The 19,178-nt window shown below is 39.6% G+C and overlaps 2 protein-coding genes across 9 annotated transcripts in view; one reads left to right on the plus strand and one right to left on the minus strand.

The window, feature by feature from the left end:
* The first annotated feature begins 391 nt into the window (after positions 1-391).
* On the plus strand, positions 392-5,310 carry msantd4 (Myb/SANT-like DNA-binding domain containing 4 with coiled-coils). Of its 5 annotated transcripts, none has more exons than XM_031297236.2 (6): positions 427-489; positions 1,517-1,724; positions 1,838-2,222; positions 2,482-2,577; positions 2,673-2,972; positions 3,770-5,310. In XM_031297236.2, exons 3-6 carry the CDS (start codon positions 2,115-2,117, stop codon positions 4,529-4,531), a joined length of 1,266 nt encoding a protein of 421 aa, XP_031153096.1. In that variant the 5' UTR covers positions 427-489; positions 1,517-1,724; positions 1,838-2,114; the 3' UTR covers positions 4,532-5,310. The 5 variants fall into 5 exon arrangements, with proteins under 5 accessions (XP_031153100.1, XP_031153096.1, XP_035857437.1 ...); XM_036001544.1 differs by having other exon boundaries at positions 2,003-2,222; XM_031297238.2 differs by lacking the exon at positions 427-489 and adding an exon at positions 918-999.
* Positions 5,311-13,495: 8,185 nt separating this feature from the next.
* The window catches only part of gria4a (glutamate receptor, ionotropic, AMPA 4a), a 107,680-nt gene continuing 101,997 nt past the window's right edge, over positions 13,496-19,178 (minus strand). For all 4 annotated transcript variants that reach the window (XM_031297234.2, XM_031297233.2, XM_031297232.2 and 1 more), the window contains exon 18: positions 13,496-16,980. Coding sequence is in view for 2 of the 4 variants with exons in the window: in XM_031297232.2 (XP_031153092.1) it covers positions 16,816-16,980 (165 nt within the window). In the remaining 2 variants the exon portion in view is untranslated. The remainder of the gene's footprint in view (positions 16,981-19,178) is intronic.

A 19,178-nucleotide genomic window follows, 5' to 3' on the forward strand; every position in this document is an offset into this window, starting at 1 on the left:
GCGATCGAAACAGTGCGCAACTCACGATACCTTCACATGCTCTCAGGAATATTTTACAAATAGCCAAATCGTGTTGTGGTCGTTCTCTTAATACATCCATGATTGTGGTTTCAATAATATAAGAGTTGTTTTGATACCCGAGAGAGATGGAATTATCTGAAGCCTGCTGACTGTAAATATCATGTTTATCAATCGTGTTACTTTAAATAAACATCTCTTAGCTAGGCCTCATCCTTGAACATCCATTAAATGTCTTTCTTCTGCAACAGAATGGCGAAATTAGCGTTGTGCAGAGTCAACAATAGAAAAAGAAATGCTTTGATTGAATGGTCCCGTTTTCTATTCCAAATTATTCTATTCGACTTGCACCTTTGGGTGTAGAGTTACAGCTTGGACGTTTAATTATTTTTTCCGAGCTGCACATGAATGTAGCATTAAAATTGTACCTCTAGGATGTTGTTTTGGTTGCGGTACGTCTGTGCGCGTAAGGTAAATTGTCTTCACAATACATTAATAATAATGATTTATTGGAGGTGGTGGTAATATAGGCAATACACTACGTTGCATTAATGATTGTGATGATAAAATTGTGTTGTACCCGTCTGGTTAGAAAAATATCTAGCGTCTGCTATTCCTCAAAAAAAACGTTATTTCTGACTAGAAATATTTGGGAGATACAGAAGGACATAACCTAGAAGCACAGATTGCGTATAGGTATATTGTTCAGGTGTAGGCTAACAGAAGAAACGTACATGTCAAATATAGCCTACTTACAATAGGCGATTAGATATTGTCGATATTGTGTGCTTATAGTAGCCTGATAGGATAAATTATATATATATATATATATATATATATATATATATATATATATATATATATATATATATATATATATATATGTTTATGTGCTGCAGAGGAAATTGAAACATCAGCAGGAGGCTTCATTGTATGTGATTTCTTACAACCTCAAAAATCTGCATTTCTTCATATTGACAGGTATTTTAGTTAATGGGACAGCCTTTACTGAAAATGTAACACAATGAAATGTATTTAAAGATGATTCCCTTACAAAGATCCATAAAATACCCAAGACAACTAACAAAAATGCTTAACACGTCTGCAATTTACATCAAAAAGAAAGTGAAATACTAACTTACTTACTTATGTAATATTATGTACTTTTACTTTGTATTTACTTCATATTGTAATTCTGTTTTTTTCCATATTGTAATTCTACTTCTCTTCTTTCTGTCTGTCTATACTGCATATACTACGAGGCCCATTGCATAGCCTATCCTTCCTTGGTTTCTCTTTTTTCCATTTAATTTTTTTCTTTTTGTTTGAGTTTTGACTTTTCCAAATTGAAGGTCTAAGGACAGAGAATGGCCAATGTTGTACACACTATAAAGCTCTCTGAGACAAATTTGTGATTTTGGGATATATGACAAATTGACCTAACTTGACACACTTTGAATATTACAAAAACATTAACTACTCTCTGTTTTACATACAGGAAGCCTTTTCAACCTGTGATGTTTCTCTACCTGTGTACACTTACCTGGCAGCAGGGCAAGCCAGGCAATGAAGGTGGAAACCCCTGCAAGTCTTGTCTTAATGTTATGTGGCCTTAGCTACATCAAATCAGGGCCTTAACATCACCTCAGAAGTGAACCCTCCAACGGAAAAAAAGGCTTTTCTAATTTAATCCACCAGCCAACCAGGTGTGACCTCTGCACTTCACACACTTCTTTCCACAACTTCAAGTCTCATATGCCATTACACAAAGCCAGCATCTAGTGTAACAGCTGGGATCCGTCTCCTACTCTCTTCACAGGGACTGCTGGAGCCACTGAGGGATTCCTCCCTGATGAAAACCGCTTTGCTTTTGAAGGAAAGCTGCACTGCTAGACATGGACTATCCTCTACAACAACCCTCACCTGACCTGTGATCTATCTCTCTTTGTACCCGTGTCCATTCAACCTCCCTCTTTTCATACAGGACCTTCCTCCTCTTTGACTCTTTGTTCTCCTTGACCATTCCCCCCAATTGTCTCTTCTTTGTGTCTCTGGGCTTCCTGTCCCTTCTTGCTGCCAAGCTGGATTTCCTACAGATGAAACATCTGAAGAGGAAGAGGAAGAGCAACTACAGTGTGAGAGAAACACAGACTCTCATCAGGGAGATCCACAAGAGGACGGACGTGTTGTTCTCCAGACAGCAGGTGTCTTGTCTTGTCTTGTCTTGTCTTGTCTTGTCTTGTCTTGTCTTGTCTTGTCTTGTCTTGTCTTCTCTTGTCTTCTCTTGTCTTCTCTTGTCTTCTTTTCTCTTCTCTCGGACAGATCAACAGCAGCACACAACAATTAGCTAACTACACTGTCCTGTCCAATTAGCAACTTATTCCAAGTCTTCACAAAAGCCACGTTAGAAATGTTAGAATATCAATCTAATTTCTAACTTCTCTTCTATTTTTGTGTGAACAGAACACAGCCATTAATGAGCTGAAGAGACAGGCATGGGAGGAAGTGGCACGAGGTGTTAATTCTCTGGGAGAGGGAGAGCTACGAACTGCTGCTGAGGTGTGCTTATTCCTACGCTCAAATCATACTGTACGTTTATATTTTTTATATTCATGACCTCTTAAACACAAGTTTCTTGCTGATCTCCTGTGCAGGTGAAGCGTCGTTACCTGGACTGGCGTGCACTGATGAAGAGAAAACAGCTTCGGGCTGAGCTCTCTCTCTCCTCCTCCTCATCCTCATCTGTGGCCCTGAAGACTGAGTATGATCAGTCCTCCCCTGAGCATGAGACAGCTTCTCTGGGATCTGGGTGTGACCAGCTGCTTGACCTCTCAGGCCTCTCAAAGGATTGTCACTGCGACTGGCCAGAGCTGGTGGCTCTCGGTGAGCCGAGTGGTCAGGCCATGATGGCACCGCTGGGTGTGAAGATGGAGGATGATGTCAGTGAATACAGAGTAAGAAACAGAAACTCATCATCAACATCGTGGTGCCACAGTAGTGCCTGTGTTTGTAAGATTACTAGATATTATACTGTATATTCTGATTTAAAAAACAATTTTTTAAATTGATTTAGCATGTAAATAAGGACAAAATGATATCTCAAAAACCTTCATGCTTTTTGATACAGAGCTCACATTAACACTGTTCATGTTAAGACAAGTAGCCATAATTTACAAGATAATGTGTTAATTAGCTTAATTAGCAGAGGTAGGTAAGTTATACATATCACAGCGATGATGCCAGCACATTTTGTAGCTCAAGTGGCTCTCGTTAATCTGGCCTTTTGATTAGGCTCATGTAAGTTCACAAGGTAAAGATCAAATTAAATGAAAGGACATTTATTTTATTTATTAATTTATTAGGATTTAATCTAATCTAAAACATTTAAATGTCACTTTTTTGTGACTGCATTACGATCTGTTCTAAGATAAAATAATCCTCTGTTCACACTATGGTATTACAATCATACACAATAATCCTTTCAAAAAGTCTTCCAGCCTATTAACTAACAATTTTATTAACCTGAAGCTGCAGATGCATAGATATCCTGATTTTTTGTCTCTAGTATGGGTCTTGATTGCATCTTTCATCATCTATCATCAGGGTTATTTTCTGAGACTTTGGAAAGCTCAGTTGAGAGCCACATTATACTGCTTTCACAGGATGAGAGTAGTGGTACCTTTCAAGACAATTAAACCTAAATGTATGTGTAGTGGAGCGCCCCTTTCATGATCTCACTCTCTCCCACTAGCTGGATGGTGATGGTGATATGGGACACAGAGAAATAGATGAAGATGATATTCCCTCCCTCCTCAGTGAAATTGTGTCACGTGGTGAGGGGCATGTTGGTGATGTTTACTCCCACAATGACTTGGGCATGCTCAGCTCCTCCAAGGCTCCGACGTCCACCACCAACCGAGACGTGCCACTCGCTGGTGGCCTGATGGGGATGCCAGCCCAAGCTCTGGGTGGACTAAATAATCATGAAAACGTGGGGGCAGGGTTTCGTGTTGCTGTTGAGAAACAGCGACTGGAACTGGAAAAACAGCGCCTGGCTGTGGAAACTGAACGTCTGGCAGTGGAGAAAGAGCGGCTGGTGGTGGAGAAGGAGCGACTTCGTCAGATGGAGGTAGAGAGGGAACGGCTGCAGCTAGAGAGAGAGAGGTTACAGGTGGAGAGGGAGAGGCTGAGGCTTCTGCTCCTCAGCCAATCAGAGCGCGTGGACTCCTCATTTGACCTGCCGCCACAACAAGGCCCTCCTTCGTCCTCCACGTCTTCTTTATCCTCCACTCATGATGGACAGAGGGAGAGAGAGAAAGAAAGTAAAGGCTGGGTGCCAATGGTGGCTCTGGAGACAGAAAGGCTAAAACTAGAGAAGGAGAGACTGCAGCTGGAGAAAGAGAGGCTGCAGTTCTTCAAATTTGAGGCGGGCAGACTGCAGATTGAGAGAGAACGCCTCCAAGTGGAGAAAGAGAGAATGCAGCTGCATCAGGGCCACTGGGAAAAGGACTGATAAGAGATAGAGGAAAATATGCATACATACATTTTTCACCAGCATCAGGGGAGCTTTAAAACAACCCAGAATGTGTGGATTTGCATCAGCCGCTGCTCCCCTTTCAAGTTCCACACATGTATCCTTAAGGAAGATGTTTGGCACTTGTAAATGATCATTACTGACTGGAATTTGGTCAAGGAGAAGACTGAGATGGAGGTCGGGCATATTTATGACCACCATGATAAAGCAGTGCCTTATGATGTCTTCATAAAATGGGTGACAGGACAGAAAAGGTGCCGTCATGATAAAATCTAGGATTTGTTTGGCATATGCAGCTGGTTGGCCCTGAACATATTTGATACATAAAATGTTCAGTACCTCATCCAAATGCACAATGCACAAAATGTGCAGTTTAAAACATAAGATGCTGGGATATCAATAGAACACATGCATACTAGACATGTTTTATAATGGTAGGAAGAATGGAAGAAGAATGGAATTGGGATGTTTTACTCTGCATTTATGCACCAAACCAGTGCCAACTTATCTACTGCATGGGTGCTTCTCTGTATAAGTTAGCTTCCAACATTAAAAAAGAAAGCACACAATTGTTACTTGTACAGAGAGATTTTTATGCTATTTATGTTTTACTGTCAAGTGCTTGTGTTAAAATATCGTTTACATGCTAATGCTTATAACTTTGTACATTCCTCCTATTTTAAACTGATATTTGCTATTTTTCACAGCAGGTATTTTAATTTGTCATAGCATGAAAAGTGCAGGTGTTACTAATACCATTAACAATGGCTCTGTTCTATTTACATGTCCCAGTAAGCCATGACAGTGTGACAGTGAGCCAGCATACCAGGATTCTGAAACTGAAGGAGCTAAATGGAATTCAGTCAATCATTAATTTGAATATTTACACCTGTGTGTTTCCTACTGTGACATGTCAAAATGTTCCATGAAATAAGGCGTACTAAGATTTGATGTTTTCTCTATTAAGATTTGTGGACTTGGAAAAGAGCTTGAACATCTGTGATGAGCAGCTACTGGAAGTTGGGGTGTGCATGCTAGAAGATGAAAGTGAAATATTCCTTTAATGGCTATTTGCTTCAGTTCTGTTGTGCTATGAATATACTGTAGTACGTTATATATTATTTAGTGTTACTGGCTGCTAAAAACTGCGACTGTCTACTGAAGGTTATGTCATCCAACACATCAAACACAATATACTATGCCTTTTGATTATGTTGTAAACAATCACCTCTTTTTTGTCCTGAGTTACCATTAATGTATCAATTTGCCCAGCAGCCCTATATTATTATTTCCTTATATTATAATTCTATCTATGATATTTGTATGCTATTTAACTGATTTTTTTATGATTTCTTACTCAGTCCGTATTTCCCTGTTGGTACATTTTTTTTAAATAAAGTTAGTTGAAAAAAGAAATGTGACCTCCAGACAAACTTTGTAATGATCAAAGTTGAATAAAATCTGTTACACATCCAAGCCCCAAAGTAATGCTTTTGACGAGGAGCCTCTGTGGTCTGTCTCGAGGCTTAATGTCCTTAGCATTGCCTTTGAAGAATAATGGTAAAAGAGAATGAGAAGATAATTAGAAAAAAAAAAAAACATTTGTCTTCTCTGTATTGATGCTCCTCAGGAAGCCCATCAGGGGTTCTTTGGATCAATGCAGGCTAATAAGAAGAGAGAAGCGTTAAAAATCACTTTGAGAGCATAACAACTGCTACACAAAACCTTCATCTCTAAAGAGTCAACTTTTGAGTAGTTCATTAAAACTGATGTAACCCAGTGACACTCGTGCCTTTTTTTGCATTTCATATTTAAATTGTTTATCTGTGTCATAGTGGCATGAAAGCTTTTTACTGCAAGACGAGCCACAAACCTTGAACTGAACAGAGCCAATCAAGCTGGCCAGTTTGAGATGACAGTGAAACGTTTTTAAATCCATCAGTGAGGCCTCTTTTAAACTATAAAATCACCTGCGCTCCTACAGATTCTTATATGCACACACACACACACACACACACACACACACACACACACACACACACACACACAGGCAGGGACTAAAAGCGGCCATTGAATCACAAAGACTATTTTTCCGGCTTAGGGTTATTCTGTTGTCTTCCTGTAAGATGAAAGCTATATATAAAAGGCCCTTCTTTAGCTATGTCTGGATTTAAAACTAGTGTGAAAATCCATTGTATTTGTTATAAAAAAGGGTCCCTAAGCACTGGAGGCGTGCAGTGACTCGAACAACTGCTGTGTGGACTGTCTGAGACATGGCAGCTAAGGCCAGAGGTGGAGAATCTACAATATTTCCTTTCTGATACTGTGCCTGTTTTTATATTTTAAGTCTACATTTATTATGGCCTATACTTTACCTATTACAGTAATGCAGTCCTATTGGAAAAATCAAATCAGGCTTTAAAAAATTACAGTTCAGAGCCTTAGGCCTACAGCTAAAATGAAAAAAGATTCTTAGCAGATCAGAACAAGTTGTAAAGAATATACTATACTAAAACACTGTCTACAGACTTAGATGCCCTAAGGTCCTCTAGTAGACTGTTCTACAGGTGGCGATGATAAAACCTAAAAAGCTGCCTGCCCAAGCACACAGACGGATCTCACTCTTTGTACAGAGAAAAGGTCTCTGCCTCTCAGGCTGTAATTGTGGTGGATATATATATATATATATATATATATATATATATATATATACATATATCTAAATGTTAAATGTTAAATCTAAATGTAAATGTTATATCTAAATCTAAATGTTAAATCTAAATCTAAATGTTAAATATATATCTAAATGTTAAATGTTAAATCTAAATGTTATATCTAAATCTAAATGTTAAATTTATATCTAAATGTTAAATGTAAATGTTATATCTAAATCTAAATATTAAATTTATATCTAAATGTTAAATCTAAATATTATATCTAAATCTAAATCTTGAAAATATATCTAAATGTTAAATATTAAATCTAAATGTTATATCTAAATGTGTCGCCAAGTCTAAAGCTAAATATTTAGAAAATATTCAAATCCCCAAGGAAACCACACCCACTGCAGTGGCTTCAAATTGCGCTGCACCGCCCCCACCCACTCCCCCGCTCTCACCGCACACTAAGACGCTGTGGTGAAAGCAAAGGACTTAGGTGAAAGGCAGGCATGGCCGGTTCTCTAGGTCTAGGAGACATTGAGACATCCCCGTATGGCGTTATATATGTGTCACATTCCTGAGCGAGTAATTGTATGTTTTGAGCACAGAGAACTATATTTTAGCACATTACATTACATTTTGAACAGAAATTAACACTCGCAAAAAAATATTTAGTTTGAGTAAACAAAAACCTATTCTGTGCACAGTAAATGTATTTGCATGTCTTTCTCTGCTCGCAGGTAGACACTGCTGCGCTCCGGTCATGACTCCCTCGCTCTCAACCTCTTCTCTCTGCGCGCTCAACTCTAGACCATAGACTGTATTATACAGTCTATGCTCTAGACATGCTCGCTCAGATTTTCACAGCGTTACAAGTGTGCCACAAAACCAACCAATCGCAGAATCAAAAGGTCAATTCTGATTGGCTGTTTGTCTCCAATTAGATCGCAAGTAGCAGGAAACACATCTACAGGGAAACAGTCTTTGACACAACACCTGCCATGATGCCCCAGCAAGGCTGCAGTGTGTGAGCTAGATTGCTTGTGAAGGATGAGTCAAACTAACGTTAAACATACAAGGAGATATTAGTCAAACAAAACAACGGCATTATAGTACACACAAATATTAAGACATTTCTGTGGATTTAGATATAACATTTACATTTAACATTTAGATATAAATTTAACATTTAGATTTAGATATAACATTTAGATATAAATTTAACATTTAGATTTAACATTTAGATATATATTTAACATTTAGATATAAATTTAACATATATATATATATATATATATATATATATATATATATACATATATATATATATATCATTTCTGTCTCAAATGTGAGGAAAATGCGCTAAATGTGAGGAAAGTGAGCTAAATGTTGAAAATTTATCAGCTAAAAAATTGTAATCGAACTTTTACATTCGGCACCCCATAGCCGCGTAGGGAGGTGGTCGGGGAGGATGAGTGGGCGTTAACATGTGTTATTACTGTACTTAAAGTGCCCATATTATGAAAAAATCACTTTTTCTGGGATTTGGGGTGTTATGTTGTGTCTCTGGTGCTTCCACACACATACAAACTTTGAAAAAAATCCATCCATGCTGTTTAGAGTGAGATACGGTTTCTGAATGTGTCCTGCCTTCAGTCTCTGGGTGAGCTGTTCAAAATCGGCACGGCTTGTGACGTCACAAGCTGAAACGAGCAGGCTAACCGCAACCATTAGCTCGTAGCGTTAGCATGCTAACGCTAATGCTAACGCTAGCATACTAACGCTAGCATGCTAACGCTAGCATGCTACCTCTTTCTCAGTAGCAAAGCACTGCTACAACACACACAAGTTCACCATAATCTACAAAAGAACTACTTACATGTGCGCCCTCATTTAGAAGTCTCCCAGCTAATCCTGCCTTGTAACTGACCGAAGTTGTAGAAACAGCCTTTCTTTTACTGTCTATGGAGCTAGCTAGCTGACATGAGCTACATCTGAGCTACTGGGCATGTGCAGTGCAATCAAAGATAGTACAGAAGAAGAAAAGACGTCTCACTCTGTAGCTAAAACAGAGACCAGGTGAAAAGAGGATCTGCAGCAGTGAGAGAGAGCACTGCAGTACAACAAAAATATGGTGTTTTTTGAAAATTAAACCATGTAAACCTATTCTGGTACAACCTTAAAATACAATTATGAACCTGAAAATGAGCATAATATGGCTGCTTTAAGCCAGGGAGTGGAGTTCGCTTCCCGGGAAATGTGTGTTACTTGAGAGTGTTTTAACACAAACCACGATCTTTACCTAAACTTAACTAGTCCTTTTTGGTTCTTAAACTTATCTTTCGTCGCTGCATAACTCTCACTTTTTCTTGCCGAAACTTAACCGTAACCTCTGACGAAATGACCAGCAGTCGGTGCTCTGTACCTTGCGCCCAGTCACCCATTCTGGGGTGACTAGACCACCAACTACCGCTGACCTGATGGAGCACCACGACTGGCAGCTTGCGGCGCTGTACCCAGTGCACAGTCACCTATTCTGGGTAACTAAGCCACCAACTACTGCTGACCTGACGGAGCACGACGAATGGCAGCTCGTGGTGCTCTGTACCCAGCGCACATTCTCGTGTAACTAGACCACCAACTACCGCTGACCTGACAGAGCACAATGACCACCAGCTCGCAGTGCTCTGTACCCAGCGCACAGTCACCTATTCTGGGGTAACTAGACCACCAACTACCGCTGATCTGACAGAGCACAACGACCGCCAGCTCATGGTGCTCTGTACCCTGCGCACAGTCAACTATTCTGGGGTAACTGAACCACCAACTACCGCTGACCTGACGAACACTACGACCGGTAGCTCGCAGTGCTCTGTACCCAGCACACAGTCTATTCTAGTTCAAATGTGTTATATTAAACTACTGTGAATGGTGTTTCTGATATTTAGTTTACCAAATATGTATCCTAATCTAATAAGGATTTTGGTCTAGACAAGATTCAGAATTTAAACTCTGGTGAACTTTGTAGAGTTTAAGGTTGGTGTGAAGTTAGGCTACTTATAGGGACCCAAGCTGTTTCAAAGAATGGCATGATAATTGCACATGCTACCTAATTTTACAAATTGTTTTTAAAAAGATGATTGGAATAAAAGAATGAAGGTATGACATCCACTTTGTACAGCTGCTCAGTGTCAGCCACTCTTAATTGGGCCATGTCAGCTTCTGACACAGAGTGGATGGGCGAGATATATTTAAGGCTTACAGATTAATTCACAACCCAACCAAATGTTATTATGTCTTTGAAATATTCACCAGACTCATCACGTTTAGGAGAGAATGTGATATTGTTGTGGCTATTGGATTTAAGTGACTGTCGGTAGTTTTAAAAAGCACTCTATGCTGCTTTTTGCATCCAGCTTCAAAAACTTGATGTGAATTAGGGATGCACCGAATCCAGATTTTTGGGGTTCTGCCGAATACCGAATCCACTGGTTAAGATGCTGCCGAAACCGAAAACCGAATCCTACTCCCATCCTCAGTCCATTAACACAGTAAACACATGAATGAAGTAAACAAATGGTTAACACAAGTTTTACCATTTGCCGTACCTGAAGTTGCTGCATTTTGGCTGCTGTCTGTAGATTCCTTCATGCACAACTCGTATTCTTTCGGATGTTTCATACGCAAATGTTTCATACGCAAATGTTTTAACAGCGGCAATGTTGTGTATTGTTTAGGGTCCTTGTCACCCTGAGACAAATCGGCATTACATGTAGCTCGACTTGAATTGCCTTCTGTTGACTGAAAGTAGGCTACTGCCAAACAAAATTTTTTCTGCTCACAAGGTCCATTTTCACTTTCTCACAGCCTACTGGATTGAACGGTCCACCCACGTAAACACCTTCCTGTAATCTTTTAAGATTACTTTGAAGAGGATGTTGATTGACATGGAGGCTGCCACATCTGGCTGTAGATGTTTTGCCTGATGTGTTTGGGATTGTGGTTGACTTTGAAGGATTTGCTGTTTCAGTTGTTTTATGTTTTTAGTGTTTTTGTGTATCTTGTGTTTGTATGTACTGTATGTGTGGTTGTACTGCTGCCTGTCTTGGCCAGGACACTCTTGAAAAAGAGATTTTTAATCTCAATGAGTCTCTTCCTGGTTAAATAAAGGTAAAAGAAAAATAAAATTAAAAAAATAATCAACGGCTGCGTCATTACGTCGACCAGTGTAGCGCGTGTAGTGCAAATGTAGGGTTCTGTTCGGTGGAAAACGTTTCGGCAGAAACCGAACCCCGTCAAAAAGCCCAATATCCGGCCGAATCCGAAGCCAAATCCTGGATTCGGTAGACTGGGTAAACCCAGCCCGATCTGCCGGCGATTTGATTTCGCCCTGCAGCTCAGGCTGGAAACCTATACGTATCTATCCTGCTTCCGTTACACATTTGCAGGAACCAATCGCAAACTGGCTTATCAATCTGGTGTGCTATTGTCGGGTTTAACAATAGAGAAGCGACCAAGCAGCTTTTTGTTCATTCAACAAGCCGGCCACCGAAGCGCAGCAACCCGTTGATGCCGCTGTCCCGGCAACGTCACCCGGATCGTTGGTCTGATTGGTTGAAGGACTATCCAATTGCGTACAGAGTCATTTGAACTATGCCCGTTGATCACACCTCTTGTGCAGAGAAAATACAGAGCAGACTCCCCAGACTAATGTTCAATCTTAAAAGATTGAGCTTGGTCTGTTGATAGCCAGACTATGGATTCGGTGCATCCCTAATGTGAATTTATAATGGCATTGCTACAGTATTTCATTCTCTATCAGCCTCTCTACAATTCTATCTGAGATTTGCCGATGAAGAGAAGGTTTACTTGCACTTCACTGTACATTTAATATAAATTAAATATATACAATAATCTTCCTGAAAGAAATCCTTTGGTTTTTATTGAACTTGTGATCAGTTCCATGTTATTTACTGTTCAATCTAAACTGAAAAAAAAGTTTGTCACACTTTTTAGATGACATTAAAATGAATAAAATTCAGATTTGTTGTTCATTCAGTCAGAAAATTATATTTATATTAATCCAACCATGTAGAATCACAGCTTTATGTGTTCATTTATTGTCATCTTAAATCTTGTCTGCAGACTACAAGTCTGTATAGTAAGTAAGTAAGTAGGAAGTGTGCACAGTATAGTAAACACACATCTCAACAGTCAACTAATAGCAACGACAAAGCAGCATGGGGATGAGCTGCTTGGGTGTGCCACGTATTGGTGGAATTTAATTTGCTATTCAAACATGAGAGATGCCTCAAAGAAAAAGTCAGAACAGGGGAGATGGTCATGATGGGAGAGGAGCTGTGAGAAATCTGGGTTTGACAGGGGGAGGGAGGATAAAGAGAACGAGCTGAGGAATAGAGTGAGAACAGAGGACAAATGAGGAGTGGCTGAACTGGATGGGGGATAATGCAGAGCTGAGAGAGGGAAAGACTGACATTAAGAAAGAGGAGATGAAATGAGCCAATAAAAATGAAAAGGTGAAAGGCTGCTGTTGCTGCTGTTGTAGTAACAATAAAAGAGGCAGATTGAAGGTGTGGGTGTGCATTTGCACATAAAGGTGCAAGGTTAAAATGCTGGTCGGAACCACCTCAAAATTGTTATTTTGCTTCATCTTCGGGGTAAATGGGAAATACTTGTCAGTAATAACCCAGCATGGTATGTATGCGTGTATGTGTGTGGCTCCTTGTGTGAAAGAGATCAGGAATAATGGGAAATGCTTGTCAGTGATGGCTCTGCATCAGAAGTGTTAGGTCCCCATGGATTGTAAAAGGAGCCTAAATGACAAAATCGCAGCAGGGAATTTAACCCCGTAACAGCTGCTGGTCTACAACAGCAGAGACTTTGCATTGTGAAGCTTCACATACACACAGAACAGATACACATAAAATCTCTGGTGAGGCTTAACATTTCAGCTGTTCTTGAGAACAGTAAGAGTAATTGATTGGAGTTCTGGCTGTGATTCAAAGGTAAATCCTCCACCACAGCTGAGACCCTGATTGGCACAACTACAATGGAAATGTTCAGCTAGGCTTAAACATTTTCGGTTCACAACTTTGGTCCAGATGAAAACATATCAATATCTTAAAAAAAAGAAATATAAAGAAAATCACAGTGAATTGCATCACTTCTATTATTCAGTTGTAAATGAGGCCTACATGCTGGTTGCAGTAGCTACAGTACAGGGACAGGATCGGTGGATAAATAACCACGCAGAGAGAGCAGGTTCAGCATTGATGTTTTACTAGAAAACGAAGCCAAATGGAAAGACAAGAAACAAAGGAAGAAATAAACAATGTTAAAGAGTGTTGACAGCCCAGCAGTCTGCTTTTTGCTGTCTATGCATGAAACCTTATGTGCTGGAGCTGGCAAAGAAATAAACACATAAGTATCATGTACAGTTTAACTGCCTCGTGTGTCTGGTGTGGTGATAGCTAGATCTCTGTCAACTGTCTCTTCACAAATGAATCCACTGCAGAAACCCACTATTTTCATTATTTCTCTCCTGTTGGATTGCTGCACTACTGCTGCACTAATCCCCTGGGCTGAGAGGAGGTGATTGGAAGCTTATTCTTTTCAGCCATGAAGAAGGTTGTTGTTTGAGATACTTGAGGTTTTAAGATATTATTGACTATTTATGCTTTTGTCTGTTGAGTTTGACTTTGATACAACTGATGCAGGACTGATGCGTGATGAGATATGTGTGAGTTTAACAAAGAAGTGGCAGTTTTTTGTGTGAAATGTTGGAGGTTAAAAGGTACGCAATATTCAGAACAAAGAGCCAGAAGAAACTCAGATTGTAAGTTTGTGTTTCTAGTTTTCAATTCATCTCTATTCCATTATTTTGTGATTTGTCAGGGCAGAAAATAGAGTAATTTGTCATTGCTAAGATGCACTTTGTACAGAGAGTTCTGTCTGACAGTGGGACAGGAGGGGCGAGGAAAGCAGAAAGAGGGGAATGGAAAGACAAAACAAGAGAAGGAGCAAGGAATATTTGAGAGATGGGAGGTAGGACAATCTCTAAGCATCACCGCCATGCTAAGTTGTAATACAGTACAACAAAATAAGTAAAATTGCACCGGTGTGAATCGCTAAAAATATATTTTTTTTATTTTCCTAATTTTTCCTTAGATATTAATGTGATGTATATTTCCTCTCCCCAAGGCTGGCAGTAAGTGGATGCGCCAAAACAGGCTGCCATACGGTATGTAACAGATTTTAAACATTTGATTGATTGCTCTTGCCAAGCATGTTTGATCCAAACATGTCCCTAAAAAGTGCAAACCCTGCTCAGTTTGAACTTGTGTTGGATTTCCATTTGTAGCTGACTAACATCTGGTGAGAAGACAAATAACAAAAAGCACTGAGGCGATATGAAATGCACGCAAATGCTACACTTTCCAAATGTCAGACAGCATTGTTTCCCTACAGTACGGTAATTGCTGTGGCCCATCCTTTCTGGAGGCCTGCCTAAATGTCTTCTCATTATATCGGCTCCAGTGTTGAATACTGGCATCTACATGCTGTTTCGAGGGGCCTTTGCAGCCCAACAACAGACTGTTTTGGGGTAAAAACACTAGTGAAACAGACAGACAGGCAAAAATGAAATGGTCTGAACCTCTCACGGTGCTGGAGTGATCACTCTGAGCTGACCCTGTGAATGCAACAATGTGTGTGTGCGTGCATTTCTACGTGTGTGTCCGTGTGAGTGCCAGATGGACATTCAGTGTTGAGCAGGACACACAAAGAATGTGGCATATTAATATTCTCAAGTTATCAAAAAAACAGCCATATAACAGAATGTATGCCATGGCCTCTGACAATCTGTGATCAATGTTTTCTATAGCTCTCTATAGACCTATAGATATATATTTATTTGTATTATATAATATGTAGATTTATAAAAAAATTGATCTTAATTACAAGTAGTGGCATTTTCTTTTATATTCATTATTGCAATGAATTGTTATCTAAGATGATTAAAAAAAGACAGGTGAGTTCTGTTTTGCTACGCAGTTATTTACAACAGTTTTAAAAAGCAAGCTTTCTGATATGGTATCTTTCTACGGCCACTGGAAAAGACTGAAGATCTCAAATGACAACCAAACTGCCCGTTAAAAGTCATTACTTTTAGAGAAATTGAAAAGTATACCTGTAGTTCAAGTCAAATGAAGCGCAAACAGCATAGACCAGTGGTTCTCAACCTTATTAAGGCCCTTGAAACAAATGGTTTATAGTCAGCCCACTGTGGGAAAACATGCAAAGAATTATGAACTTTGATTTGCTTTTTTTATTGCCCTGCTATATGGATTAATTATTCAAGAGGACATGGAGGCAGAGTTAGTTTCCACAATTTAAAGGTTTGATCCCAAATGTTTAAACACTATATTTATTCCTATTTCCTGCAGCAGTCATTCTTATTTAAGGTCCCAGCATTCAGGTTGAGAATCACTTATGTTAGGTAGCCATTTGAGATCTGACCATGTGTTTTATTTTTTCTTTCCATCACTGAATATACAGTTTAAACCTTGCCTTTGCCCGCCGGCAAAAAGTAATCTTCAATTTGCTATTTAGCATTTCTACTGTCATGATGATGCTGTTGATGAAGTACTTTGTTAATTACTACTATTTCTTTTTTTCTTTACAAACCCCTGTGAATTCTGTGGCCGAGATCAGCCACACTGTCACTGTGTTTCGAGGTTACTTCTGTTCTATATTGGCTGGTTATCTCGTTGGTTTTGGGGCGAGAAATCTTTCCAAATGCGTAATAAGAAAGCATTTTCATTCAGTTTGAACATTCCATGGCAAAGTAGCGGGTTTGCACAGTCCGAACGTTCAAGCTTACAGTTTTCTGGTCTTCTAAGGGTGATAATACCTGGCACACTTTTCAGGCAAGTTGAGATGACGATGACCATGATGATGATGATGATGAAAACAATGTTTATAGTCTTAGTAAGGCGTTGTCAAGGCGTGCGGCTCATTGGCCAACACTGTCCAACGAAGACAGAGCAGGAACAGAGTTTGGTTGTCTTTTCTGTTGTTTTGTTGTTGTTTTTTTACTTCAGCTGCGATCATCATCTTTATCACTATCATCATCATGATCAGTTTGCGGTCATGTTCACAGCTCATAGTTCATTTCATGTAAGTCTGTGCTGGCTTTCCTGCCGGTTTGTTGATATCAGGATGGTATCCTCCAAAAAAACAATTAAATGAATGCTGCAGGCAAGTGTGATAGTCATAGTTGTCCTTTGTATGTTTACTCCACTGTTCACTCCACAGTTGAATTTCACTTATCTCTTGTAAAATAAGTCAATGGCAGCAGGAAAGTGTGATGATGATGCGCAGTGTGTGTTTGTGTATTCAAGTGTGTAAAAATGTGAGTATTTGTATTTGAGTATCTGTAATTATGTGCATGTTGTGTGTGTGTGTGTGTTATGAGTTAAAATGATAGTGTGTGATTGCATGTGGGATGTGTGTATTTGTATGTGTCCTTGTCAAAGTCTGTTTGCTTGTGTGTCGTTAAGGCACGGCAGGTGTTTTTGGTTTTCAGGGCAGTCCGGAGGAGACCACTGCAAGCCCGGGGTGTCGGAGGGAGACGTGGCCAGCATGCACGGCTTTGGGGCAGTCTGGCGTCAGGACGCGGCCATTCTCCCCCACACTTCCTGTGATGGATAGACGGGCCTTGTTCCGCATGGCTTCAGAAAAAGACAGCTATATGAGGAGAGGTCGAGGGGAGGACGGAAAAGAGGGTGGAGATAGCAGAGTGGAGATTTAGTTGTAAAAAAAAATCATGCAATTTGCGTAAAAAACTGTGCAACAAACTTGCGTAAAGACACAGAAATTCTGATAAAAACACATGCACAAAGAACGCTTACACATGCATGTGCCTGTACACCCACTGAACACACGAGTATGCTAACAGTTAGAAAGGTCTGAGGGTGCAAGCATACACATAGTCAAACGTTTTTCTATTTGCATTCCAGTCTATTTATGTTGTTATAAGGCTTACATTATAAGCAAACTGGTGCTGAAACAGTTTGCTTATAATGTAATATAATTTAGCCACCTAAAAAAAGGACCGCCTAAAAAAATCAATATCTGTTTAAGTGTATATTAGATTATTTTCACCACTTTACCTTGCCGTCAAACAGCCTTTTACGATGGGGAACTGAAGCCGTTATCCATCCATATCCATCTATGCTCTCTTTAAAGGCACTAGACTCCTATGAAAATTTTTACCTCACAGAACACGGGAGATTCTGGTCTACCAGTGCCTAGATTGGTTAGTCTGTTAGTAAGTTTGTCAGTTTTGTTAGTTCCTAACCCTTTTAAAACACCAAAGTCAGACAATAGCACAAACTAACCTTTCGAGGCAGCGGTAGACTAACAACTCCTGTGTTCTGCGAGGTAAAATAACTGTTCTAGGAGTCTGATGGCTTTGAAGAGAGCAAGGTCAAGCAGTGAAAATATTCTTAATATAGCATACACTTACATTGATATTGTTTTTTAAGGTGGTCCTTTTTTAGGTGGCTAAAATAGGTTGTGCTGCAGCCCCCGTCCACAGCAGAACATTGCTGGGTCGGGACTCCTGTCGTGCTTCTCTAAACTGGGGGCGTGCCGACTGCCATCTACTATACTGACTATGGAGTAGTTAGATTCGACTATCCCTTTAAGAAGTAAGTAACTAATTTACTGGAGAGTTATTGAAGAACTTTAAAGTAATAGTTAACCTAAAAACAATATCAATTGTATATAGTACTCACCTCCCTCGGCTCTCTGTGGTCCCAGAAAAAGTGTTCTATTGAATAGCGTTAAGGAGAGCTGAGCACCCAAAAAATGAAAGCATATCAGTGCATCACACTTCGACAGAGGCTAAAAGAAAGGCGGCAGAAAAGGTTATCAAACGTCCGAAAACCTTTTTGTGTAGCAATATGTAACATCTTCTATCCATTTGTGGGCTCAACAAAACACTTCCCGCCAACTTATTGTTGTTGCGCATGCAGGATCATCCAAAAATGCTTTCGAAAATAGTTGTGTTTGGATTTTCATGAGCCCACAAATGGATACAACATACTTGGATAATGCTGCACACGAATTTCCAGATGTTATAACCTTTTTTGCTATCTTTCATTCGGCCTGAAGTCTGTTTACACTGATATGCTTTCATTTTTCGGGCGTGACCCTCTCCTTAACGCTATTCTATAGAAAACTTATTCTGGGACTATAGAGTGTCTAGGGAGTTGAGTACTATATACAATAAATATTGTTTTTGCGTGAACTATTACTTTAAGTTTTGTTTTTCTGAACCGATTTCACCAAAAGCTGCTTGGAAAAGCATTTTCAAATATTCTCGGTGCAGTTATTTGTTGTTCATCAGTTTGAATGACATTTTTCCCCCTTTTTAAACAAACTGAACTACAGGTAGAAATGTCTGAGTTCACGTGTGATTGCACCTCGATCTAAACATTCAAATTTCGCTAAAACACAGTGCAAATGCTACAGTAACAGTTTTACTAAAGGCAAAAGTAAATGTAAAAGCAGGCAACAATTAACAAACGTACATAGTAGACAAGAGGATTTAGGTTTTAGACATCTGCATTTCATAGGTGACCATGCATTTCTGGGTTCTGGGTTTCACAAATCAGAAAAATTCAGGTGAGGATTTGAAAAGATTTGGAAGGTGAGGACTGGAAACACAAAAGGAAAACATGAAGGAGTGATTTTTCTTTCAAGGTTTCAGATTTATAGAGAGGGAGTGACTGACTATACTGCTCAGAGTAGAGCGACACTTCACACAGCCAGGCTACTCTGTGATGTTTCACAGTCATATCTCTGACAGCCAAATAACTTTATTTTACGATTGAACATGCATTTTCTGAGAACTTGTAATGAGTGAAATGGGTGTTGCC

This window comes from Sander lucioperca, chromosome 5, assembly GCF_008315115.2.
Source record: "Sander lucioperca isolate FBNREF2018 chromosome 5, SLUC_FBN_1.2, whole genome shotgun sequence".
Classification (NCBI taxonomy): Eukaryota; Metazoa; Chordata; class Actinopteri; order Perciformes; family Percidae; genus Sander; species Sander lucioperca.